Source organism: Dipodomys ordii, unplaced genomic scaffold, assembly GCF_000151885.1.
Source record: "Dipodomys ordii isolate 6190 unplaced genomic scaffold, Dord_2.0 Scaffold24, whole genome shotgun sequence".
In the NCBI taxonomy this organism is placed as follows: domain Eukaryota; kingdom Metazoa; phylum Chordata; class Mammalia; order Rodentia; family Heteromyidae; genus Dipodomys; species Dipodomys ordii.
In genome coordinates, this window is record NW_012267240.1 from 4,545,005 (window position 1) to 4,572,213 (window position 27,209).

At 41.9% G+C, this 27,209-nt stretch overlaps 1 protein-coding gene across 2 annotated transcripts; it reads right to left on the reverse strand.

Moving 5' to 3' along the window:
* Positions 1-415: 415 nt before the first annotated feature.
* Positions 416-27,209, reverse strand: Map3k8 (mitogen-activated protein kinase kinase kinase 8). Of its 2 annotated transcripts, none has more exons than XM_013014745.1 (8): positions 27,033-27,209; positions 22,865-23,223; positions 14,520-14,687; positions 10,995-11,256; positions 9,688-9,794; positions 4,067-4,219; positions 2,740-2,986; positions 416-1,515 (listed from the first exon to the last, which is right to left on the reverse strand). In XM_013014745.1, the coding sequence occupies exons 2-8, from the start codon at positions 23,198-23,200 to the stop codon at positions 1,385-1,387; spliced, it is 1,404 nt and encodes a 467-aa protein (XP_012870199.1). In that variant the 5' UTR covers positions 23,201-23,223; positions 27,033-27,209; the 3' UTR covers positions 416-1,384. The 2 variants fall into 2 exon arrangements, with proteins under 2 accessions (XP_012870199.1, XP_012870198.1); XM_013014744.1 differs by lacking the exon at positions 27,033-27,209 and adding an exon at positions 26,704-26,776.

Consider the following 27,209-nt stretch of genomic DNA (forward strand, 5'->3'; position numbering starts at 1 on the left):
CACATGTCAAGATACTGAATCCTATTCACTTGGCAAATAAAGGAGCAGACTTGTTTTTTAAGTGTTCCTTAGACTTTAGTATATGGATTCCAATCTGCCTTGCTCCAAAGGCAAGTTAGCTATTAATCTGCCAAACACAAATAAGTAAAAAACATGCAAGCAGATATTCCACGGCAGTGCAAATGCACTACAAGATAGAAAACAAAACCCCAATTGCCCTAAAACAATGACTCACAATTCTCTTCTCTACTTCAATGCACCAGAAGTTACAATGCATGCCAGTCAAAAAACAATGGCTTTATAATGAAGAAGAGGAACACTGGATTTGCAAAGCTCCTAATTAACTACTGCATTACATTGCTCCCTCCAATCACGTGACCCAACCCAATCCTAGCTGAGAATCACACTCTGATAATTAAGAAAAAGAACTGAATTTATTCAGTAAATCTGACCAATCACATTGGATGAAAGCATTGGGTTTCATTTGCATAATGTAAAAACATACTTTAGAAATACTTTACAATGTTAAAAATATATAAGAAAGATTCAAGAAGGCATTTGACATAAAACATACATAGTATGCTATTTTAATAAATATACAAATGCTTTAAAGAAAATAGCCATATGAATTACAAAAGTAGCATCACCAAGAATTTATAATAGTTTCCATTTTCTTAAAGGTCACATTTCGCATCCTTTGGGATGTACAGAGATTATGTGGTTTACACAGTTTTATTCACATTCAAAACATCACGTTTTAAATGTTTTAAGCATAGCATGTACAGTACAAAGTGTTTCCATAGGAACATAACAGAAACTCACTAGTGACCTGCTGTCTGATGGCACCTACTTGATCAGCCATGGTTAAGACACTAGTTTAAGCATATTGCTAAATACTCACTTGTTCTATTTACTCTAAATACAATGACTTTAATTTATACTAGAATCTATCAATGAGGCTCAGAGTTAAACATAATATATACACCAATATACACAAAACCATAATTTTGAATTAAATGAACATTCTATCTTAAATAAGTATAGTAATTTTAAGCTAATGTCCTTATGGTTGATATTCTGAAAATGTCAAGCAAAGTGCATAGTGAATGGTAGCAGTCAACAGAAATGATTCTTCTACAGACTCTCCATCTTTTCTTCAGTCCCACCACCTGAGAAATGAGAACCTTTAGAACTGGCAGAGGAAACCAGAATAGCTTCACAAATAAGACACACAGGGCCAGTTGGAGTCCCATTCATGTGTGATTGCGGCCCACACTGTGACTCCTGATAGAGTATAATTCACTGTCTGGAGCCACTGGGTAGTCTGTAGCCTCAGCATCCAGAGACTAATGATGCTTCTGTTTGGAGCAAACAATGCCATCTGTCAGCCATATTCCAGTGTTGGTGGACCCCGAACAAGATTGAAGTAGCCAGCCAGGGCTCCAAGGTCTATGTAGAGAGAACGCTGTCGCTTGAGCATCTCGGACTCCTCAGAGCTTCCCGTGCATGAGGAATCTAGGAAGGGAACATTAATATATAAAATAAATGCCAGGGAAACATGTCAAATAATATTGCTCCTTCAGCAAAGAAGTCATCCTCTAGGGCCTAATTAGACATTGCCCTGGTTCTAGTATGATCAGGGGTGACCTTGGAACACACTTTGGGCTTACTTACGGAATATCAATAAACCAGGCAGGAAGACAAAAAATGTGTTAGAAAGAAATCCTGGCTGGGGCTGGGAAGGTGACTCAGTGGTAGAGCGCTTGCCTTGCATGCCTGAGGCCCTGTGTTCGATTCCTAAGCACCACATAAGCAAAAAGAAAAAAGCCGGAAGTGGCGCTGTGGCTCAAGTGGTAGAGCGCTAGCCTTGAGCTGAAGAGCTGAGGGACAGCACCCAGGCCCAGAGTTCAGGCCCCACGACTGGACCCAAAAAAAAAAAGAAATCCTGGCATATTTTCCAGTAGCCCACGTGGTTTTCTCTGAAATCAGAAAAAATCAGTACAGAGAAATGCCAGCAAGCATTCCAGGGTGGACACTTGGGTTTAGACCTGCATGGCTTAACCAAAAAGGACTGCAAGGTAACAACCATGGAACCCTTCTTCAGGCAGAGACTTCCTTACTTGGGAACCTCTCTCTCACTGCCGGCAAAGGGATAGAGAAATGACCATGATGCAAGCTGACTTGCATCAGCACTTGGTGTTGAGCAGTGCCTGCAGGGGTTTCCAACCACAGGCTGGAGGGGCTTGCCATAACTGAACAGAACAGAACCTCACACTTGACTGACAGCAGAGCTGTCATGCTTGGTTTATTTTAAAGCCAAATGGTATTTTCTATTGCATTTTTAAAAAAAGAAACCATTTCTAATAACCATGTTACTTATATTTGCTTTGAAAAACCTGGAAATGTGGTGGAAAATAAACTAATTTAAAACAATATTCTTAAGGTTTTCTGGTGAGTTTTCCAAAGGTTTTCTGGTGAGTTTTCCAAACAATGCACGGGACTCAAGAGGACTCAAGAAGGGTGTGTGTGTGTGTGTGTGTGTGTGTGTGTGTGTGTGTTTGACAGGGGTTGCCCAGGCTGAACTTCGGGACTCAAGCATTCCTCCTGCCTCAGCATACAGGTACAGGCTACAGGTTACAGTGTGTGGTACTCTTTCATTATTCCCCCTGAACGACATCTGAGGATTGAGGTAGACAGGGGGATAGAGGCAGGGGCACTGCATCCAACAGGGTATCCTACCAGCAATGTTCTCAGGCAGCTCCAGCTCCTTCCGGCTCAGGAGTCTCTTCCGCTCAAAGAGGGCAGAGTCCAGACTCTGACAGCGCGGCTGATCTTCTCTGGGGGGGTTCAGGGCTTCGTGTCGCAGTAGATCTGAGGCTCTTGGGCGGTGTTTGGGATTCCTTTCTAGGGCGGCTTCAATCAGCTCTCTCATGCCCGGACTGCAGTCATTAGCAATGTCTTGTAATGGAGGCGCTTGCTTGTGGATCTACCAACAAACCATCTCTCTTAGCAACAATGGTAAAGAAATGGGCCCTTAAGCAGCAAACTTTTCACACCTGGAGAGTAATTTCCTCTGCCCCCATGATCTGCAGTGGATACAGTTCAGATCCTTAAAAAAGTACATGCTGGGTTTGAATAAGCAGTAATAGCTTCCTCAGGGGTGGCCACAGGTCACTGAAGAAATGTCTGCTTCTGAATTCTTCATGGTAAAACGGGAAATGCATGCCTGTTCCACTATAAACCAGGCTGCTGTGAAAATCAGCAATCTGGGGGTGGGAGCCTGGTACCAGTGGCTCACGCCTAAAATCCTAACTACTCATCAGGCTGAGATCTGAGCGTCAAAGTTCAAAGCCAGCTCAGGCAAGAAAGTTAGACGTAGAGTTGTGGCTCAAGTGATAGAGTGCTAGCCTAGTGCAAAAAAAGCTTAGGGACAATGCTCAGGCCCTGAATTCAAGCCTCAGTACTAGAAAAAAAATAAAGTGTTAAAGAGTATATATAACTTCCTTGGCTGGCAGATTTATACTATTCTGATGTGAGCAAGTGTTATTTTATCTTTATATAACAATATAAAAAACTAGTATATAATTTATGTCCAATGCACATTCCAATTACAACAGCTTTTTTTTTTTTGCAAGAATGGAGCTTCCAAGCTGGGTGCTGGTGGCTCACATCTGTAATACTAACTACCCAAGAGGCTGAGATCTGAAGATCATAGTTCAAAGCCATCCTGGACAGCAAAGTCCATGAGCCTCTCATTTCCAATTAACCACAAAAAGCCAGAAGGAAAGTTGTAGCTAAAGTGGCAGAGCACCAGCCTTGGGCAAAAACAAACAAACAAACGAACAAAAAACTTAACAACAGCACCCAGGCCCAGAGTTCAAGCCCTAGAATCAGCAGGAATTAAAAAAAAAAATGGAGCTTCCTCCTCCAAAGAAAGAATCTGTAGCTAGCTCTCACAAGTCACTATTGCATTCAGGAGTGGGAGCTGAAGGAGGTGAGGCTGCCCCCTCCACCTGCAAGTGGAACTCACCACCACCCGCACTGTCCCGCACTGTCCCGCACTTACTATGTACAGGTAGGAGGGATAGGCAGAGCGAGGGTATCGCTTCACCCAGGGCGGGGTGCCTGTCTGCATGTGGATGAGTGTGGCCCCCAGGCTGTAGATGTCGGCTTTTGTAGAATGGCCCCTACACAGGATCACCTCTGGACTCATGTAAATCTGAAAGAGATGAGGGAAATACCATTGGCCTGGGTACAAGACAATCCTAGATAATGACTCATTCATCTCTACCATATTCATTGCATGCCTCATCCCTTTGGAAGAGGATGTCATTGCTGGGTTCCCTTAAACTAAGGAGCCAGGAGACACTTGCTAGAGCAAGAGTCTCTGAAGTCTGACAAGGAACACTCTTTCTATAGGCTGAACACGTCGCTGATCTAGCAGCATGGCCAAGTACCTGGGATGCCCACAAGTGCTGCAAATATTGATCATGTATAGTTCATCTTTCAATTAAAACATTAACTCCTTTACTATTTAAAGGACACTGTGACTATACTTCTTCATCTCCCCATAATCTCATTGTCAAATCTCTATTTAGCTCCAGTGCCAAAAGTGGCCAGATCCTGCAGGGTATTAACATCAATTGCTCAGAAGGGAAGAACTTGACAAATGAAAGTCTAATGCTGCAAAAGTGGTCCTAACCTGTTTCTGTGAATTCCCTCTTATCTCCACCTATCATGTAATAAAGGGATTAAGTAGTGAACACTCGCCATCTTAACAGTGGTATGTTCTATCTGGTTTCATGTGTCAAGGATGAATAAGCATTGATTATTTTTTATGAATAGTTTCTCTAAGAAGTATTAATTGCTAAACTAAAAAGATAGGGCCAGTGCCCATAATTCTCAGGAAGCTGAGATGGCTCAAAGCCAGACCAGGGAGGAAAGTCCCTGAGACCCTTATCTCCAGTTAACCACCAAAAAAGCCAGAAGTAGAGCTATGGCTCAAGTGGTAGAATGATAGCCTTCAGGAAAACAAAACAAACTAAACAAAACAACAACAACAACAAAAAACCCCAAAAAACTAAGGAACAGAGCCCAAGCCCTGAGTTCAATCTGCTGGATCAGTATCAAAAAAAAAGAAAGAAAAAGATAAAGAACAAACTATAGTGACCAACAACCTGTGTTTTATGGCTGGCCCCAACACTGAATAGTTAATATTCTAATTAACTGTATAGGTTGAACATTTCTAGTCTAAAGATACCAAATCTAGAATGCTCCCAAATCTGAAGCTTTCTGAGCAAGTTGGAAACTTCCATACTTGAACATCATCATGTCGCAGGTCACAGTAAAAATGCTAGTGCACTAAAAATACCATCTAAAACAACCTTCAAAGCTCTATATACAGTACACAGAACACAAGTTAATTTTGTGCTTTAGACTTGGGTTCCCTTCCCAAGATCTTGCTCGTTATACACAAGCAAGTATTCCAAAATCTGAAACACTTCTGACCCCAAGCTTTTCAGATAAAGGTTTCTCAAGCTTAATTCAACTTAAAAAAAAAAAATTTTTACAGGTGGTCATATGACTATGAGGAAAGGGGGTAGGGTTCCCGGAATACATTTCTGAGTAAATTAGTAAAGAAGTAGCTGACAAAAAACTGGGGAAATTGCCCAGTTTCCCCACCCTAAGCCTGCTCAAGTTCTTTTAAAACTCACTTCCGGGCAGGCCTCCTTTGGCTCTCAGCCCACAGCTGAACTGAGCTGTGTTCACAAACTCTGCCTGGAGCCAAGACACAGCACCTGAATCCTGAGGTCTTTCTTAATACATAGAATCACATGGTTAAAACAGTAAATAAACTTAGAGCTTTATGCCCCATGGTCAACAGCAATGTGCTAAATACTTAAAAATTTGCCAGAAGAGTGGACCGCATATTAACTGCTCTTACAGCCAATCATATAAAAGAGAACAAGGACAGGAGTGGTGGGGAGAGGGAGGGAGAGAAAAGTGTATGTGTGTGTGTGCTAGAGAATGCTTAGTTCTTCCTGCCCACCCCTACAGGCAAGGATTGAGCAAAAAGGATTAAGTCTAATGGGCTGTAGCTGTGCACAGGTGGCTTTGAAGGTTCCATGTGACTCACATCTAGACTGCCACTGGGATCCAGCCTGGTGACCCATCCACTGGGATCCGGCCTGGTGTCCCGTACGCTGGCCCTCAGGCATTCAGCCTAGAACTCCTGCTTCCTCAAGCTGACCAAGAGCCATAACAGCCAGGCCAGAGAATGTGGGGCTTGATGACTAAACCCCCTTCAAGCTGGCTACCTAGAGGCATGGATAGGCACTGATAGAATCTGGTAGAATATTCATCCCCTCAGACATGGGCACTGACTGGGACAAGAAGACTTCATCTCACTACACACTTCCCAGGAAAAGGTACTGTCTGTGTCTACATGTGTATGTGATATTATATGTTAATTTACAGATGGTAAAACCAGACTGGAAAGTAAGAATTTTTTCAAAAGACACAGAAGCAATTCTCATTTGTTATTTATATGCACTATTTATTCTTTCTCTGCACCATGTCACAATGTAAGTAAATAAACGTATCATGTTAACCGCTGGATATGCATGGTTACAATATATTGTTTTAAACATGAATAGAGAGAGTGATATAGATTGATTTTCAGTGATCAGTATTTGTAAGCTATATGTCAGAGCTCAGAAACAGACTTGGGCTACAACAATAGCCAAGTATCAAGTTCTGATGGAAAGCAAATCTGTGTTGTTGACTGGCTAATTCTATCTTATTTGCTCTTTCAGCATGTTGAGAGCTTTGGTTGGGTCTTTATAACCATTACCATGCTTCCCATCCAACTTCAAAGAGCAAATGCAAGATGATAGACAGAGTTTATAAACACCAAAGCCAGCTCTTCCCTTCATGCAAAGAGTTCTTGGTATTAGTACTTCAGCTACAATACCTGAACTGAATGCAATTCAGACATGAAATATGCTATTATTCTACATCCAAGGATCCTGGTAGAGAATCCCAGAAAGGAACATGTATTTCTCTGGCATTTACAAAATATTCAATTTGACCACACTGCCAGGAATCAAAAGGTACTTTCCATCTTTCCATATGTAGTTTATTTCTTACACTGGCTCCAGGAAAAGGCTGGAATGCCACACTAAATTCCTGATTGATGCCAAAATGTACCGAGACAGTTTCCAAAGAAAACATACCATAAGCATAAAGTCTGATTAGATTTTGTATTTTGGCAAAGGATTCTTAAGGTCTGGGGACAAAACAACTCTTTAAAAAAGAAAATGTCGGGGCTGGGAATGTGGCTCAGTGGTAGAGCGCTTGTCTTGCATGCTCGAGGCCCTGGGTTCGATTCCTCAGCACCACATAAGAAAAAAGAAAAAAGCCGGAAGTGGCGCTGTGGCTCAAGTGGTAGAGCGCTAGCCTTGAGCTGAAGAGCTGAGAGACAGCGCCCAGGCCCAGAGTTCAGGCCCCACGACTGGACCCCCCCCCCAAAAAAAGAAAAAGACTAAAAAAGAAAATGTCTGCGTTTTCTCTTCAGAATATCTCAAAGATGACTATCAAGAGTCTTCTCCAGGTAGGTCTCAGGAATGATGTCAGAAAAATCAGTCACACAAGAGTCCCATCTGCCACTCAGAAGTTAAGAAAAGGCTTCCAGAATCTAGCTTGAAAGGAAGATCTTGAATTTTTTTTCACTGCAATTCAGTGAGTATTACATATATACTAGCTACTAAAGGTCATTCACTGGTTGGACTCCAAGACTAACGAGGTGACCCTGAATCTACCATGCAACCAGAAGCCCCTTCTCTATTCCCTTTGGGTACCTCCAGGGGAGAGAAGGCCATGGGGCCTGGGAGGCTCTGGTGGTATAGTGTTGGTGGAGAGCAGCCAGAGGGGCCACTTATCCTCAGCCACATCACAGCCTACTGAGATCTGAACTTCCTTGTTGATCTCTCAACAATTCAGGTCAATTTAGAAGCCAGCTTGGGGAAGGGCTGGGGACAGGCTGATCAATGGGCTCCAAGTTGCAGTTATGTAAGGAGTAAGAAGGTCTGGTATGTTCTGTACTGTATATCTCAAAAAAGCTAGAAAAAAGAAGGTTGAATTGTCACCATAAAGAAGTGAGATGTGTTGGAAAAGACAGGTTTAACCTGATTACACAATATGTATGCATTGTACTGAAATACCATGTGACATTCACATCAGTATGTTCAGTTCTGAAGATTTTATTTCCTAGATTTCATTTCATAGAATAGCTTTCTAAAATATTAGTTAAGTTAAATAGATCTTCTCATCAAACAGTGGGGACCCGTAAAGTCCTATCAGCCTCAGAAAAGCTCCCTGGCACTCACACCAGCTTATCTCAAGGCAGATGCTCAATAGATATTTGCTAAGTAAATCAATAATTCAGCCTGATACTGAGCCTATTAAATTACATATGTAACTGGAGAGCCCATGAAAGCATTTCCCAGAAGCTCATTTAGATTCAGGAATGGTTTTTTTTTTCTTTACCATTTTTTTTTCTTTACCATTCACACATGCGTTAAATGTTACAGCTATTTAACACCTTCAGATAAACTGTGTTTGTGCTCATGATTGTTTTATAGCTTTTAAAAATGGTTTTAATGTAGTTTTATTATAGCATCTCTGGATGAAGATAGGACTCAGTGGTCAGTCCTCAGTAAATATGGTTGACCAGGAGACCACATTGATGAAGGCTTTAATTGAACTAAAACTTCATAGTATCAGCCATAGTAATATTTTAATAGTATATTAGTCATGTTAAAAAGTTACATAGCGGGCTGGGAAGGTGGCTCAGTGGTAGAGCACTTGCCTTGCATGCATGAGGCCCTGGGTTCGATTCCTCAGCACCACATAAGCAGAAAAAAAAAAGCCAGTAGTGGCGCTGTGGCTCAATAGGTAGAGCACTAGCCTTGAACTGAAAAGCTGAGGGACAGTGCCCAGGCCCAGAGTTCAGGCCCCACGACTGATGAAATAAATAAATAAATGAAAGTTACATAGCATTCAAGCTTTAGATTCAGAAATTATAGGGTTCAAGTCTGAGATGTGCCCATACTTGAGTAACTTCAGACATTTTGCTTTCATCTCTTCAAGCTTATTTGATTAATGTAAAAAAAAAAAAAGAACAATAACAATGATATCTGCTCTAATGACAACATTCACTAATTACACAGCTGTTAGGAGGATTAAATAATTTAACTCATAAGAAGCGTAAAACTCACTACTATAAAGTTAAATTATAATTCTGTGGTTGTCTGAAAAGCTGAATTGTGAAAATGCAAGTTGAGTATCCTTTATTTGAAAATGTCTGGAGCCAAAAGGAAGTACGTCAGCTTTAGGAGTTCAAAGTATTTTGGAATATTTGCCTCATCTAGCTTTTCAATCAGGACATCTATATTAATATCAGATTGTTTCTAAATGTTGATAATGGAACATTTTACATTATAACTACTACCATGAATTAGAAACAATAGCACATCCAGCAAGTGCTCATTAAATTTCTTCTAATGACAGCAATGACTCAATGCAATACTTTCCCTCCCTTTCTTTGTCCTTCTTCCCCACAGCAATTCTAGAACATACTTTTTTCACTCTCAAAAAGACGCTCACATTTCCCATGAACATAATTACCTCTGTTCCTCGGAGGTCCTTGGGAAAATAGATATCTCCAGTCATTTGAACACTTAGGCCAAAATCCACCAAAACAGCTTTGGTAGACATGAAAACAATGTTGCTAGCTGCAAGGAGAAATTGTTAGCATATGATTATTTATATACCCACACATAAAATGAAATCATCAATGAAAACAATAATGAGTCCCAAGTCAGAACAGAGGGAAATACATCCCCAGTGCAATGGGTGTGCTATTTCCAAAAGAGATGCATCTTGCCATTGGCAAGAATCTGCCAAGGCAAACATAAATGATAGAAGACAGTAACAGTGCTCAAGAGCTGCGGCTTCAAATTTGAAGACACATATAAGCATGCACACATAAGGTAACAAGTACCTCTCTAAAACAAACTAAAACACCTATTTCTTTCCCATCAAAAGTTGGGCTAGTTCAATTTAGTGTTAGATATTGAATCAAGTCTTCATTCTAGGAGACAGTCAGAAAGGGCTTATTTAATGGATTACTGCCAAAGTAACATTCAAACTTAAAAAGCTACTTGTTCCTCAAAAGTGTACAACTGTAGCTGGATGTCAGTGGCATGACTGTAATCCTAGCCCCTCAGGAAGCTGACATTTGAAAAGCATGATTTGAAGCCAGCCCGGGAAGAAAAACCCGTGAGACTCCCATCTCCAATTAACCACTCTTACCTCCCATTAACCACCAAAAAGCTGAAAGTGGAGTTGGGGGTTCAAATAGTGAGCAAAAAAGCCAAGCAAGAATTAGAGTCCCTGAATTCAAGCCCCAGGACTAGCACCAAAAGCAAAACAAAATAAAACCAAATGACCGTACACTGTACATGTTAAGCAAATTACCTTTTTAATTGTGTGCATGCACGCACATGTGTGTGTGTGTGTGTGTATTTGTGTGTGTGTGTGTGTGTGTGTGTGTGTATGTATTTTAAGATGCTGGGGATAGATAGAATGTAGGCCTTATACATGTTAAATAACTGTATTTCCATGGAGTCACACTCCTGACTCTAAATTACTGTTTTGGAAGCCTTTGATCCTAAGGGCACAGGCAGTGGACTTAATAGACATATGCTCGAGTCTGCACTACCTCTGACTTGGAGAGCTCTAACAGCCTAGCTTGGCCCTCAGACTTGTCTCAGCACCATAAAGGAGCAAGGTGAATTGAGTTCCAAAGGAGCTAGCTGTTTTACCTTCCACTGAGGGTCTTCAGGTTGAAGGAAGAGTCCGTGTGCCCCACCCCACCCCCCTGATAATATGGCTCTTTAAACCCAAGTGGTATACAACCCCAAGATACTTACGTTTAATATCATGATGAATCACTTTCTTGGAGTGCAGAAAATCAAGTCCTTTGAGAACATGCTTTGCCACCCAAATAATTTCAAATTCTCTCATGGGTCCACAGCTCTCCAGCTTCTCTAGGACAGACCCTCCCTCTCCAGCTTCCATAAAGAGATGGACAGTGTCGCCCCACAGGACAGCACCATACAACTCAGCAATGTTCTCATGTCTGAAGCAAGCCTGGATTTCCACATCAGATGGCTTAAACTGATCTACAGGGATCTAGAACACAAAAGCAAGATTCTTGATCTCAGGAAAAGTGGAGAGAGAAAAAATACAGAAGATTGGTGAATCTATAAACCAGAAGGCAAATAGACACCCTCCAAGGAGACTTTGAACTACTTCAAATGTTATAATATTTACCTCAGATCAGCCTCAGCTTTCGGTATAAAATTCAAAACAGGAACATTACAAAACAATGAAGTACTATTTTCATTTAGGGTACAGAAATTCAACCAAGATTTGAAAATTGCAAATAGATCAAAAGGAGAGAAAATCTCCCATTTCTGATTCACATAAATTCTATGGAACTTAGGCTTTAGATTGCTATTTTTCAATATGTGTTTGAGATAATATAAAGGCTTTGGTCATACAGTTCACTTCAGTTACGCATTTAAAATAAGCACTCGCCATCCTCCCACGGAAAATTAGTTATTAATAAGGAACAAGTAGCTCTTTCATTGCATAAGGATTTGGAAATGTCTCCAAAATATAGTGCTAAGTTAAAATAAAGCAACATTCAGAGGTTCAGATTATACATGCTCATTTGTTTAAAAAAAAAAGTTTTAAAGTACACACATGTATATGCACGGAAATTTTCTGAAAGATATAATAAGGAAAGGATTTTGTTCATTAGCCTACATACTTGTGAGATTTGGGGGATTTTCATTATCTATATGTTTTTATTTCTTAATACAACAAAATGTGCCTGAAATATTAAATATAAGTGCTGTGGGAAAAACAAATCCACAAAGCCATTCCCCTGCTTTTTTTGGAGGGGGGGCTGGGGAGGGGGTAAAATTGAAAACCAGGCAATATGGTTCTAAGAGTGCCTTCAAGTTTTTTTTACATGTTTGAGCATGTAAGTTTCAACAGCCTTATTGTAAGTTTGTTTTTGTTTATGTTTTTATAGGATAGGATTTGAACTCAAGAACTCAAGCAGGTGCTATACCATGACCTTAAGCCTTTTTGCTCTAAGTATATTTCAACAGGGCTTTAAAGTTTTACCTGGATAACCTAGACTAAGATTCTCCTAATCTCAGCTTCCCTTATAGCTGAGGAAATGGTGTGCATTACCCCTTGGTGTTCCTTTCATTGTGATAAGACAGAAATATAGTATCTATATCTTATTTTAGTTTTTGTTGAATCAAAAGGATATGTTGGTACTGGGAATGTGAAGATGACTAGTGATAGAGCCCTGTGTGGATGAATGAGGCCCTAGGTACTATTCTCAGCACCATAGGAAAAAGTATGTTTTAATTTTTAATTAAAGTAATTAATTTACTTTACTCTTATTAAAGTAAAACAAACATACATTAAAATTTTACAAATGGCAACTATTGAACTCAATGAGTTTTCTTTTTTGTTTTTGTCAGTCATGGGCCCTGAACTCTGGGTCTGGGCGCTGTCTCTCAACAATTCAGCTCAAGGCTAGCACTCTACCACTTGAGTCATAGCATCACTTCTGGCTTTTTCTGCTTATGTGGTGCTGAGGAATCGAACCCAGGGCCTCATGCATGCAAGGCAAGCATTCTACCATTGAGACACCTTCCCAGCCCTCAATGAGTTTTCAACAACACAGTCCTTATCCAAATAAAAATATAGAACTCTATTAGTATCCTAGAAATCCCTCTTTGATTCCTGCCAGTCACTGCTCTCCAATATCTCAGCACCTAGCTTATCTCTCTCCTTTATGTATGTGAAATATTCTTCATATTTGGGGGAGGAGGAGATGATTCCAAGGCTTGAACTCAGGAACTCTGGCTCTCACTCAGCTTGCTTGCTCCTAGTTCACATTCTACCACTTGAGCCACACTTCTAGCTAAGCTTTTTGTTAATTAATTGGACATGGAATCTCAAATATTCCTCTGCCTGGTTTGTCTTCAAACCCAAGTCCTCAGATCTTAGCCTCCAGGTGAGCTGAGATTATAGATGTGAGCTACTAGCACCCAATTCCTACAAGAGATCTTATTTTGTGTTGGCTGTTTTAGATCAACAACATGGTTGTGAAATGCATCCACACTAACACAGCTGTATCACTGATTCGCTTTGTTGTCCAGTATTTCAGAATGCAAATATTCTACTGCTCAGTGTCTGGGAGTTTCTGAGTTTGAGATTCCTCAAAGAGTGCTAATAGGAATATAGGAGAGCCTGATGATCATATGAACATGTCTCTGTTGGGTGGAACCACAGAGGGCAATTACTGGGTCACATGATGTGGGCACACTCAGCATGCATGCTCAAAGTAGGGAGATGCTGCAGAGTGGGTTTCCAAAATGGCAGCACTCTGGTTTATGTATAGTGAGAAGTGGTCCAGTCTTCTCAGTAATAGGTATATTCAGCCCTTTAAATCTGTAGTTTTTAAACTCTCTGCTTCTCAGCTGATCCCCTATCTAGCAGACAAGACAAAAGCACACAGTTTTACTCTTCCATTGCAGAACTCCTCTCTGAGTGAAGATGTCATCCAAGCTGTTATAGACACCAATGCATTCCTAGCTGAGTGCCAGTGGCTCATGCCTGTAATTCTAGCCACTCAAAAGGCTGTGATAGGGGGATGGGAAGGTGGCTCAGTGGTAGAGTGCTTGCCTTGCATGCATGCGGCCCTGGGTTCGATTCCCCAGCACCACATAAGCAAAAAGAAAAAAGCCGGAAGTGGTGCTGTGGCTCAAGTGGTAGAGTGCTAGCCTTGAGCTGCATGCATGCGGCCCTGGGTTCGATTCCCCAGCACCACATAAGCAAAAAGAAAAAAGCCGGAAGTGGTGCTGTGGCTCAAGTGGTAGAGTGCTAGCCTTGAGCTGAAGAGCTGAGGGACAGCACCCAGGCCCAGAGTTCAGGCCCCCAAAACCGACAAGAGAGAAAGAGAGAGAGAGAGAGAGAGAGAGAGGGGTGGGGCTGTGATGTCAGGATACGAGTTTGAAGCCAGGTGGGGCAAGAAAGTTCAAGAGACTCTTATATCCAATTGACTACCAAAAAGCCAGAGTGAAGCTGTGGCTCAAGTGGTAGAGCACTAAACTTCAGTGAAAAGACTAAGGGCCAGAGCCCAGGTCCTGAGTTCAAGCCCCAGAACCTAGATAAATACATTAAATAACTTGGCTTCTAAGCAGAGATGTAGGAGCCAAAAGGCCCCAGGTAGCCACCAAATCCAGAAGACAACAATTCAATGTCTTGATGTAGGAAACTGTGGTAAGATTCAGTCTAAGGAACACAGCCTTGGTCAATGCAAATGAAAGCCAGAAAGTCAACACAAGCAGTATGAATACACATACCAGTTTACACGCCATTCTTTTCTTAGTCTTTATGTCTTGGGCTAAGTACACTTTCCCAAAGGCTCCCCGAGGAATGAAATCAGAACCAATGTTCCTGTAAGTCAGCTTCCACGGGATGAGGAGAACATCAGAGTCTATTTGGTAGCGTCCATTCTGGGGAGTGATCACCTATGAGAAAATACAAAGACAGGATGATGAGACTGTCCACAAAGTTTTCCTTTTCAAAGGCCCACTCAACAGAAGCAGGTTATTTCAGAAGCCTCTTGACACACAGCACTTAAAATTAATAGCCCTATGTCTAATTCTGACACTTTACAGACTATATTTAGACTTGATTAAGACAGAGAAAGCAGAAAGCATGTAACAGACAGAGATCTCTGGTTGGACCTGGTCTTATTTCCCAGTACTCATGAGTAATTAATTGCCAAATAGAACGTGAATATGTACTTAAGGAGAATGACTAGCGTGATTCAAAGACTGAAAACAAAGGTTGCAACTGCACAGGCAGTTTGACTTGCTTCTATTAAGATGCGCTAACCTGTTTGTCTGCATGGCCCTTACTCACACACAAAGCACAAACAGGTCAGAGAGCATGGAAACTCACTGAGAACCGCAGAGGATTATGGAAAACAATGTGAGATGCTACCACCATGAGTTGGCAATGCTACATAAACAAAGAGCAGAATTATTTATTTATCTTTGACTTACTCATGTGATATTTCCTATGTGCCTAATGCATGCCTGGCACTGGGTTTGGTGCTGCGTATGCAGCCATGAACAAGAAAGAACCAGACAGGGTCTCTGACACCTGAGAGGTTTGTGGGGAAGCAGATACTTAGAACCAAAGCTTTCAGAAATGATGAACTTGGGGCTTGGATGTAATTGGGTGCTAGATGGATGGGTCTGATTCTCTGCACAGGAGGAAAAACAAAAACAACAGCAAAAACAGAAGTCAACTCAGAGAAAAAAAATGAAACAAAATTAAACTAGTCAACTAAAACATGACAAGTTGTATCCTGATAGCAATGTATACTATAAAAATGTGTGTACTTGGTAAAGATCATCAGATTAGACATTTAAGATTTATATATTTTACAGCAGAGAAAGTAGAACTCAAGCCAGACACAGGTGGCTCACACTTGTAATCCAAGCTCCTCAGGCAGCTGAGATTTGAGGATCGAGGTTCAAAGCCAGCCTGGGTAGCAAAGTCTGTGAGACTCTTATCTCCAATTAACCACCCAAAAGCCAGAAGTGGAGCTGTGGCTCAAATGGCAGAATGTTAGCATTGAGCAAATAAACTAAGAGACAGCAGCACCCAGGCCCTGAGTTTAAACCCTAGTATCAGGGCATACACATGCACATGAATCCCACCCCACACATACACATAGTAGAACTCAAGTTTTAAATTAAAAAAAAACATACTTAAAAGAAAAACAAATGAATCTGATGGTTCATGGGGAATATAACCTGGGACATAGTCCTTTAAAAACTGTCAAGGAATAACTAACTAGTCTCCCAAGGTATCAGTTTTCTCTCTAAATATAATGAGCAGTATTATAGCTTCAGAGTATGAATTCAAGAATTATGAAATTCTGACAAGTCATTAAGCTATTTCAAGCATAGAAGCAGCCCAAGGGGAGTGTGGAAAACCCCAAATCCACCCCAGGGGAGAAGAATGAACACCTGATTCAGCTACAGATTCCTAGGATTTCTCCCTGGCCATTAATGGCATAGTCCCAGTAACTGGAAGGGTTATTCACTCAGCCTGCATTATTGCTAATTTTAGCCACACATCCCGCAAACATGAGCCATTAGTCAGTGAATGAAGCAGAGAATAAGTATTAATGTTTAGAAATGCCAAGTCATTAAGTTGAAATATTTCCTGAGTGCTTCTGCTGTGTGGGAACCTGTAGAGGGGATACAGGTAAGTACAGAAAGGGTACAGATGTGTGGAACACCATCACTCCACAGCTGTCACCTCCGGTGCTAGAGCCCTCTTTCTGCAGCGTCCTGAGGATTCCAGAATGTAGTTCCTTCCTCATTCAGACAGAACCATTCACTTTGTGTTCACTGGTGGCTCCTTTCTTATGTATAAACAGATCTAATTTCACTGCAGCCTGGGTCTAAACTCACCTTGATCCATGTTTTACTTCTGTCCAAACTAAATCTTCTATAACTCATTTTTGCCCTCTAGTTCTGCCCCAAGAGGATGGAAGATTATTAATAGTCACATAACAAGAGATACTTAAGAAACCAAACCTTGCACTCAGACCTTTAGCTCATCAAAGTCTGTGACCATCCTCTGAGGTAAGGACTATTTTAATCTCCACTTCATAGATGAGGAAACCAACTTCAAAAGGTTAAGCAACTCACACTAGTCAGTACCAGAGACAGGATTTGAACTCAGGTCTGTTAAACACCAAAGACTAGTTTTCAGTCTTTGCATAAGAGCCTATGGTGCTCCACAGGCTATAATCAGTTTGAGCTATGATGAAAACCTCATTATTACAAGCTTGCATTTACAGGGCAGTGAGCACACCTGAGCCTTGTCCCCTGCCAGTCACTTTGCCCCCAGTTTATACCTTGTGTCTAGGGATCCTGCTACATGCACCCTGTGTTTCCCACCACTACTCTGATGACAGACTCTGAACTCACCTGGTGCTGTGTGAGTCCCAACCAGAGTGTAGCTCTGCAGAGCTCCTGGTTCTTTCTCTAGACTTCGACCTTCCCCAGGTGGATCTGTTTCCTTTTAAATGTCCTTTCTAGTGGCTCCACCAAGCAATCAGACAGCACTCCATGCTATTTATCTCTGCTAATGCTTCAACTTAACCAAAGGCATCTTACGTGCAGGCCTGTAAGCAGTCTTCCTCACCCAGGTGTCTGCCAGCTATACTAAACTATCCTGGATACAGGATACCACTGGTGTGAAACAGATGTGATCCTGGGCTATATTCAAGGCCATTTGTCTAGAACAAAGGCAAACAGAGCTCAACCCTACTATGCAACTAATGGAACTCATTTTCAAGTCTTATAGGATGCTATAAGACTGATGGCAGAGGCCTGAGTTGAAATGGCACTGCTATGTGTGAGTAGTAGCAGACAAACTTAGAAGTGATATGGAAGAAGAGAGATCTGAAGACCATGCAGGTTTTAAAATACTGAAAGGACTATTGTAGGGAAAAAAACAACAACTGTATATTACCACCACAAGAGTCTGCATTCATTGAATATTCCTTGTATACCAGTAGGTCACATGGACTTGCTCTCTGTATCAAACAGCAGCCTAAGGAGGTAAATGCTATAATGTTTACTGGTAGGTAAACTAAGACATGAAGGGATGAAATAACTAGCCCTATATGTCAATCAGAGGCAAGTTACGTACCCAGGCACTTTAATGGAGAGGTCACAGCCTTCCTTACTATTACTCACCATTATAGCCTAAGAGTAGGACTAGGTAGAACAGCAAGGAGGAAGTCAGAGATTGATTTTAGTCCTATATAAAGAAGAAGTTTCTTAACAGAATTCAGCAAATATGACTGAATGACCCAGTATGTAATGATCTCTTCAAAAATGTTCTACCCATTCTAAGAGATGATTAGTTGAGTTATCCAAACATCAGACAGAGGACTGGACTGAAGTATTTTCAAAGGTCTCCAACCCTGAGAATCCTTGACTCTATGACTGAACCCCAAGGAACATCACTCAGCATCTCATACCAGTTTCTATGAGTCCTTTGGGGTCCTTTAACTCTGAAACACATCTTGGATTATTCATCTCCAGGACAGATTATGAAACAATCATTTAAAAAAATAACTTTGTGCTGTAACACACAGCAATTCCTAGGTTAGTCTCCCGACGTTCCTTCCCTGGGTCTTTCTGGATGTCAGTGGAATCGTTAACAAATATTATATTAGGAAAATAGCACATGCACAGACGCACGTGCGCCGAGCGCTCACACACACACAGAGTACCATTCAATATGCCTCTGCTTTGGGATATTTTTACAATTCCTGGTTCTCCACCCTGACTAATTAACTCTGCAGCACTGTGGTTGTTGGCTGTTTAAAAACTCCAGATCTCTATGCCCCCAGGCCCTTGCATATGCTGTTCTCTCCATCTGAGACACTCTCCACTTCATCTAGCTGACTGAATACTTCAGACCTTGGCTTAGATACCAATTGTTCCTGGAAGCCTGTTCCCATGCTAACTTTCTCCCATACCCCTCCCCATACTCAGGACCATGGGAGACATCTTGCCCAAGCTTTCCCAGAACAATCAGGGTGTAGCTGTACTGAGATGGAGCACACTGTGTGAAAACTGCTTGTTCACTTGTCTCTGGCATGCACCACACAGTGAGCTCCCTGCAGCACAGACCACTCCAAACTCCCTTTCCTAACACCTAAAACCCTTACTGTGAGAGTGCCAACCATGTCTAGCAGCTGAATGATGACTGTTTGAATGGAAGTTTTCCATCTCTATGTAGGTATACTTTACAGATAGATTTTACTTTGGAACCAATCTAGAGGGTGGGTGATTCTCTAATAAAGCAGGAAAGGGAACAGCAAATGACAGCAAGAAGGGAAAAAGGTTAGACAGGGAGACAGGAGGAGGAAGATAACATGATCGTGATCAAAGAATGGGTCCACAGAAGAGGATAGGAAATGAAAAGCAAGCCCTGTTACCATCTCATCCTAGACTGGCTAGGGTCAGAGATGACAAGTATCAGTGCATAGGACATTATTGATGAAGCACAGAGCTATGTATCACCTATCACAAGGATGTAGTCCATATTTAATGTCAGAGGCAGGAAAGTTAACCATTATCTACATATAATAAAATCCTCCTCTTAATCCATTCTGTTGTTCAATATTCTTGCTTTATATTTTACTTTTTTTTTGGGGGGGGGTCCAGTCATGGGGCCTGAACTCTGGGCCTGGGCGCTATCCCTCAGCTCTTCAGCTCAAGGCTAGCGCTCTACCACTTGAGCCACAGTGCCACTTCCGGCTTTTTTCTTTTTGCGTATGTGGTGCTGAGGAATCCAACCCAGGGCCTCATGCATGCAAGGCAAGTGCTCTACCACTGAGCCACCTTCCCAGCCCCTCAAGAAAATATTTTTAAGTTCATATACTAATGATTTTAAAAGTAAAATTCAAAATAAGGATCAAAGGAAGAAATAACAATCCTCTATTTTCCCCTTTTCCTGTTTTTAGAATGCACATCTCAGAAGTAAGTTCTTTCAGCATTTTAGCTAGTTTTTTTTTTGTTAGAATATACAACAACACATCTAAAAACAAAATCTCAAAAAATAAAAAAAAAAAAACACAAAACACACAGGCTCGTGGGGGTTTTTTTTTAACCAGTCCTGGGACTTGAACTCAAGGCCTGAGTGCTGTCCCTGAGCTCCATTTGCTTAAGGAAGGATAGCACTCTACCACTTGAGCCACAGCACCACTCTCAACCTTTTCTGTTTATATGGTACTGAAGAACTGAACCCAGGGCTTCATGCATACCGGATGAGCACTCTACAACTAAGCCACATTCCCAGCCCAAGGGTCTTGTTTTATTTTGTTTTGTTTTGTCATTGTTGTTTGTTTTTAAAAGAAACTTAACCATTGTCTTCTCTAAATTAAAGTTCCCTCTCCCTCCCCCCCATTTTTCCATTTCCCTCTCATATTCTCTTATTTGTACTCCATTTTCCCAATATATTTAGATCACTATTTGTGTTAACTTGATGTTGATGGTTATTTTATTATGGGCTATATAACTATTGTTTAATACTGAGCTATATAGAAAATTATGATTATATCATCTACCTTGTAAAGTTTTGTTTATGCAGACTGTGGATATATAATTGCTTTGTTTTTTGGTTTAATGTAGTTTTTTTTTTTTTTTTGGGTCCGGTCATGGGGCCTGAACTCTGGGCCTGGGCGCTGTCCCTCAGCTCTTCAGCTCAAGGCTAGCGCTCTACCACTTGAGCCACAGTGCCACTTCCGGCTTTTTTCTTTTTGCGTATGTGGTGCTGAGGAATCGAACCCAGGGCCTCAGGCATGCAAGGCAAGCACTCTACCACTGAGCCACCTTCCCAGCCCCTATATTTTACTATTTTTAACTGATCATCTTCTTTCTCCTTCTGCTTCTTTTTTGCAGTACTGGCGACTAAACTTGGGGCACAGTGTATGGTAGGCAAGTACTTTCCCACTTGAACCTCACACCCAAACCTTTTGCTTAGTGGTTTGTTTTTCACATAGGGTTTCTCACTAACTTTAACCTGGCTGGCTTTAAACCACAATCTTCCTAACTCTACCTCCCCAGTAGCTGAGATTACAGGTATGCTCCATCACACTCAGTCCCTGATCATTTCTAGAATAATGTGTGTGTATTTACTTATTATTTAAAGTTTTCAAGATTCCTGCCTTTGTGGTGCTTCCAATTATTAAATTTTCTTTCTCATACACAATTTGCTCATTTATACAACCCGGAATGTTTGGCAAAGATAATTTGTTTATTCTAAATGTTTTCATTCAACAAATACATAAAGGAAATACAAGAAAATTCTGTCATTGTACATGGGTACATTACTTTGAACCACAGTCCTCCAGCAATATTTGGCCTGTTTCAGTGATGGAGGTTAAAGCTCAGGGTCTTGCCCCGACTAAGCATGCTCTCTACCACTGAGCCTCATTCCAGCCCTATTTAGCTCTTCTTCAGCTAAAAAGAAAAAAAAAAATCAGGTACAGCTCTAAGCACAAACGATTACTTCCCACTTGTAAAAGGAAGTACTATTCTGAAAGCAAACCACTAGATGCAGTTGTAGAATCCGACCAATGGAAGCCATACAACAATAATGCAAAGTGCCATCTTGCTCCACAGTGAGCCATACACAGTTGTCTTCTAACAAAACAACTCAAGAGATAGCTGGCCTAAATTACTGTGTTGTTTTCCATTAAATGAATGTGGAATGCAACACAACAAAATAATTAAAGTACTCTGTTCATTTAGCAAGGACTCCCTAGCAAGGGCCATTCTGCCATTTGGACACACCAAAGCCAAGAATCACTTTCATCAACAAGCACACTTTACAAATCACCACCTACTCCTTTGCCAACAGTTCTTTTTATGAAATTAGATCACCTTTAGCTAGCACCTGTGTTCACCTCTGACATATTAAGGGGGAGGGTCTGGCATACCTAAACACACCACCCCATTGACTACCTTAGCAACCCAGTGTTTTGGATTAATCTGCATACTTGGAATGACTAAGTAATTACATCATGTGGCACTCAAAGCCAATTAAAGAGTCAACCTGTGGATTAGCTATTTAACCACCTACAAACAACATTTCTTCAAGGACTAAATTCAGTCAATATTGTTATTATATTTCTGAAGAAAGAAGGAACAAATAATCCAGACTTTTAAGATACAGTGTTTATTCCTTTCTCCTTTAAAGGATTCATATTAAGCTTTTCTTTTCTATAAAAATATGCTGGGTGCCAGTGGCTCAAACCTGTAATTTTAGCTATTCAAAAGGCTGAAATATGAGGCTAGAGGTTTGAAGGCAGCTCAGGCAGGAAAGCCCATAAGACACTTATCTCCAATTAATCACCAATAGCCAGAAATAGACCTGTGGTTCAAGTGGTAGAATGCCATCCTTAAGTGAAATGCTAAGGGACAGCATTTAGGCCCTGAGTTCAAGCCCCAGGACTGGTAAAAAATAGATCTTCAATAATATATAATAATGTATTTTATATCAACAATATATAATATAATCTTACAAATAATATAATCTTATAAAACATTTCATGGTTCTATATAATTATATTGTAATATATATTCATCTAATTAAAATTCATTCTTTTTTTGTTGTTGTTGTAGTCAATCATGGGGCTTGAGCACTGTCCCTGAGCTCTTCAGCTCAAGGCAAGCACTCTACCACTTGAACCACAGCACCACTTCTGGTTTTCTGGTGGTTAACTAGAGATAAGACTCTCACGGACTTTCCTCTCTGGGCTGGCTTTGAACCTCAATCCTCAGATCTCAGTCTCCTGAGTAGCTAAGATTACAGGCATGCGCCACCAGTGCCCAGCCAATTAAAATTCATTTTTAAGGGCTGGAGGTATATGTAGGGTGCTTACCTCACACTCTTAATTAGTTATTTGCAGAACTAAAGCTAAATTATGATCAAGAGTCTTTGAATGGAATTTTTCATGAAGATTTTTGGCATTTTAAACACAGAAGTGATTCTTAGCAAAAATTACACATTTTAGAAGCAGGCCTAAAAGCCAGCCTAAACCATGTTCAAATGCCTGAACAGGCAGCATTCAGCTGATCAGAACAAAAACACATACCATATTTAATAAAATTCCAGATTCTTGTGGTCGGTGTCTACAGAAACGCTTTGAGGTATTGGATATATGGTTTGCAAAAGCCAGTAAATCCTCCACAGTTCCATATCTGACGGATGACAACCAAGGCCCTTCTTGGCCACTGAGCAAGACAGATTCTGAACACTCCTCATTTTCATTCCTGTCCGGACACATGGTCATCAGACTAGGCTCATAAACCGCGGGCTCTTCACTTGTGTAGAGATTTTCCATGATGTCTACTACATCGGACACGTTTAAATGTTCGATTAATAAATCAATTTCTTCCTTATTGTCACTTCCAGTGCTCATGTACTCCATCACTGTGGCGTTTCCTGGAGAGTCTACAAAAAGAAGACACACTTAGTTTACTAAATCTGTATTTGCATCAGACACCAGTGGGCCATGAAAAGGTTGGGAACAGGCTCCCCTATTCTTTTGTTTATAAAATGGTATCTCCTTGTCAACAGCAGTTGTAAATTCAAGTGGAGAGCAGTATCCGTTTGAAAGGGACTTTAGATAATCTTTAGCCCTGGCTCCCTTGGCTGGGGGAAATCTGAGAGCTTGCTCACCCTGGCATCAGCTCAGAGGGAGCTACTACAAACAAACTTTCACTAAACATAAACACCCTGAAGAGCAGCCCAGCTCTTCCCAGCTTCCAATCTAATATACTTTAGGTGCTTCCCAAAGTCACACCCTGGCACGAATCATTATGGCTTTTGTGCCTCAGGTGACTTTAAAGAGAAAGAATCACCGGACTAAATTCAGGAAGTAAGAAAATAAAATTAAAACCAGAAAGAGAGAGAGGAGAGGAGAGAGAAGACAGACAGGAGAAAGAGTATACCAGCCTAGCAATATATTTTAAATGGTTTTTGTTTGTTTGTTTGTCTGCCAGTCCTGGGGCTTGAACTCAAGAGCCTGTGTACTGTCCCTGAGCCTCTTTGTACTCAGGGCTAGCACTCTACCACGTGAGCCACAGTGCCACTTCTGGCTTTTTCTGGGTAGTTTTACTGAAGATGAGAGTTTCACAGACCTTTCCTACCCTGGCTGGCTTCCACTGTGATCACCAGATCTCAGCCTCCAAAATAGCTACAATTACAGGCATGAGCAACCAGCATCCAACTTCAAATGGATTTTAATCTCAGCAAATCTAAGAATATGAGGTCAAGTTTCAAACCATTCTGATGCAAATGAATTAAACAGTTCCCCCCACACCCACACCCACACCCACACATACACTTCCAAAAAGAAATGAAGGCAGCAGACTGGTATTCCAGCTCTGGGAAAGGAGATTTCTTAATCTTTCTTAATGTCTTCGGTGCTTCAGTTGTCCTCTCCTAAGACCAGATCATCAAAGTCCCAGAAGCTAACTTAATATCTACACTAATGAACCACTATAAGTTTTGATAGGAAAGCCAAGACTATGATAAGTAAGTCCCAGATTAAGATCAAGTGACTGTATTAGCCCAAATTGTATTTTGGCTCTTCTGCACAATCCAGTGCCACATTCAGGAAGCAGTAGATAAGAAGATAAAGTAGGTAAAAGGTGACATCATTCCTCTGATCTCAACACAACTCAACTCCATTCCAAAGTAGAAAAGACAAGGTCTAAGAGAATTTCAAAGCATGTCTAAATTTAACCACTGAGTTCCCAGCCCTACTCTGAAAGATATCTCAGGTTCCTAAAAACACAAGCTGGGCTAAGCATGTAGATCAGTAGAGGTACAGCATTTTTCTAGCATGCAGGAGCCCCTGGGTTCCATCCCCAGCATCAGCAAAGCAAATAACAACAACAACAAAAAAAAAATCACAAGAATTAACACATGCAACACTCTGCCAATCCCATGCGCATCCATCATGTAGGAATTTCAGTTCAAAGCTCCAGGAAGTGCTCTACCCTGGTAAGGGGCCACTTGATGCCTAGGTAAATGTATTTCATTTGACAAAAGAACCAATTAATTCAGGTTATCATTATGGTACCTGAAGGTCACTTTCAGATATATAAATGGTACCTAGGGTCCCTTTCAGATATATAAATTGTATCTGAGGCAAGGTGTCTGTCTTCCATCCTACAACCTAATATTCCTCTAGTCTCAAGACTGTTTGCAGTCACATCTCATCTCATTGTCCCTGGCTACTGCCTGCATGCTGCTAGGCAATTATCTCACCTCTTTGCAACCCCCTCTCATCCCCCCTTAGCTACACAGCAAATCAACAGCCATCTGTGGCTGTTTTCATTTTCTGAGTTCCAGCCATGGCTATGCAAGTACTGCCTTGGTCTCCTTTCTCTGAGTGGGATGTAGCTAAGAGACAAAGAAAAAAGGAAGAAAGGCAGAAACTTCTGAACCACTTTGATGAGTTCTTATCATAATACTTAATCTAGAAAATTTGACAGCTCCCTCTCAGATATCTTGTGCATGTTTGTGGGAGACTGTGATTCAAGTGCTTGGCATCTGTGGCGTTAAGAAGGGAACTTCTTAGGTTAAAGGACCAACACTTTGCTTTCACAGAGCCATTTAGTTGCAGTTTCTACTTCTAGAATCAGCTAAGAAAAACAGAAGTTCAAACAACAATAGTCTAAAGCCTCCCGTGGCTGAAAAAACCAAAGGCTTGTGGACTGACTTAACAAACTCAGAATCTGATAGAAAAAGAAGCTCCCAGTGCTACCGACTCAAGAAAAAGAAAGACAAAAGGTCTAGGCAATTGAACTTCACCTAGCTCAAAGGAACTTCAACAGAAAGGCCAGCTTTGACATTTAAATCCTACAGAAAATCTCAAGCATTTGTGAGTAACACGAAGAAGTAAGACACACCCACTCTCCCCAAGACTAGAAGAGAGGGATGTGGAGCCAGAGGGAAGGCAGGGTAGGAAGTAGAAGAGCATTTGTCACTGAGACTCTTCAGACTTTGCTTGATTTCTTAGCAATCAAAGGCTTCAGTCACACAGATCCAGTGAGACCCAGCAACCTTGACAACAGGTCAGGCAGTTAAACACTCCTACAAAAATCCTCAGTACTTTCCCACCTTGATTAAGCAGACAAATGCTAATAGTTTATGAACTGGCAACATCAGTATCACCTAGAAGAAGTGTACATGGTGAAGGCATTCCAGCTCAGCAATAAAGACTTTTAGGAAGATAGGCCTGGACACAATTCACAGTAAAAATTTCAACTTCCTAACAGTACAGAAACATGTCAATTTTAGAAGCACAAAACTGTTCAGACACAGTCAAAGCTATAGTTCTGCTTGACACCACAGGGCATACCTCGTGTTAGTTCTCATTTAAAAGGGCTATTTTTATTGTTATTTTGTCAAAATAGTACATTGGCCATGGGGGCACATCTCTTACCGAATTTTATCATTGCAAAGGCCCAGAATGCTGCTGCATTCTGGCAGTGTAGAAGCAAAGCCACTCTGTTTCAAACTTTCTAGATGCCTCTACTAGGCTATTTTCTTACAGGCCCATAGTCCTTAAGGATCGTTGGTCAGAATTTGCCGCAGACAATCTCAATCCGTGGAGTTAGAAAGTCAACTGGAACTGGATTGCATTCTACTAGGCAAATACGACTCTACCCACCGCGGTGTCAAGCAAGTGCGTCCACCTATTAGCTTGTTTTTCCCTCTGCTTCTATCAAGAGCAACTTCTTCCACTGCTGGATCAAAATCTGTGACTGTCCCCCATGCAACCCTAGCAGTCCACTTGATCCCAGGAGCCAACCCCAACGGGGTTCAGTTGCCTAAGATAAATGCACCCATCATCTGGGCGGAGAGCAAGCAGCCAGGTCCTCCGGACAGACCACCGCCCCCCCCTCCCGGGGCACTCACCGAGTCTCGGCTGGAAAAGGCAGCGCGGATCCCTGCGTCCCCGCACGCTGCCCAGCCTGGCACTACCCGGCGGCCCCGGGATCCGGGAAGGCGGAGGAAGGGGGCGGAGCCGCACCTCGTGAGCCCCTTGCGCAAGGTGCTTTCCAGCGGTGCCCGCGCGCTGCGGGCGCCCGGCGCCGGCGGCGGCCGCCGCATCCCCACCCCTCCCCGCGCAGAGCCCTATCCTTTGCGGAGGAAACTTTTCCTTTATTTCTACGTGGGAACTCCCCCCCCCCCCGAATATCCAGGAAAAAGGCGAAATCCAAAACACGCCCCACACTCTGGGTTACCTGCGGCCTCCGTGCGCCCCCGCGGGTCCAGCGCGTCGGCCGCGTCCCCTGGACGGGCCGGGTGCGCAACTGGTGGCCGGCCTGCGGGAGCCGGGCACGCTGGGAGCCTCGAGCCCGAGGGAGCGGGAGCCGGAGCCAGGGCGGCCGGCCCTGGAGCGAGGCGCACCGTCCGGACCC

Coding starts and splice junctions, on each gene's coding strand:
- Map3k8 (XM_013014745.1), bottom strand. CDS start 23,200: ATGGAGTACATGAGCACTGGAAGTGACAATAAGGAAGAAATTGATTTA. Junction 14,688..22,864: donor CTGGAATTTTATTAAATATG/GTATGTGTTTTT, acceptor ATTTTCTCATAG/GTGATCACTCCCCAGAATGG. Junction 4,220..9,687: donor AGGACCTCCGAGGAACAGAG/GTAATTATGTTC, acceptor CATCTCTTTCAG/ATTTACATGAGTCCAGAGGT.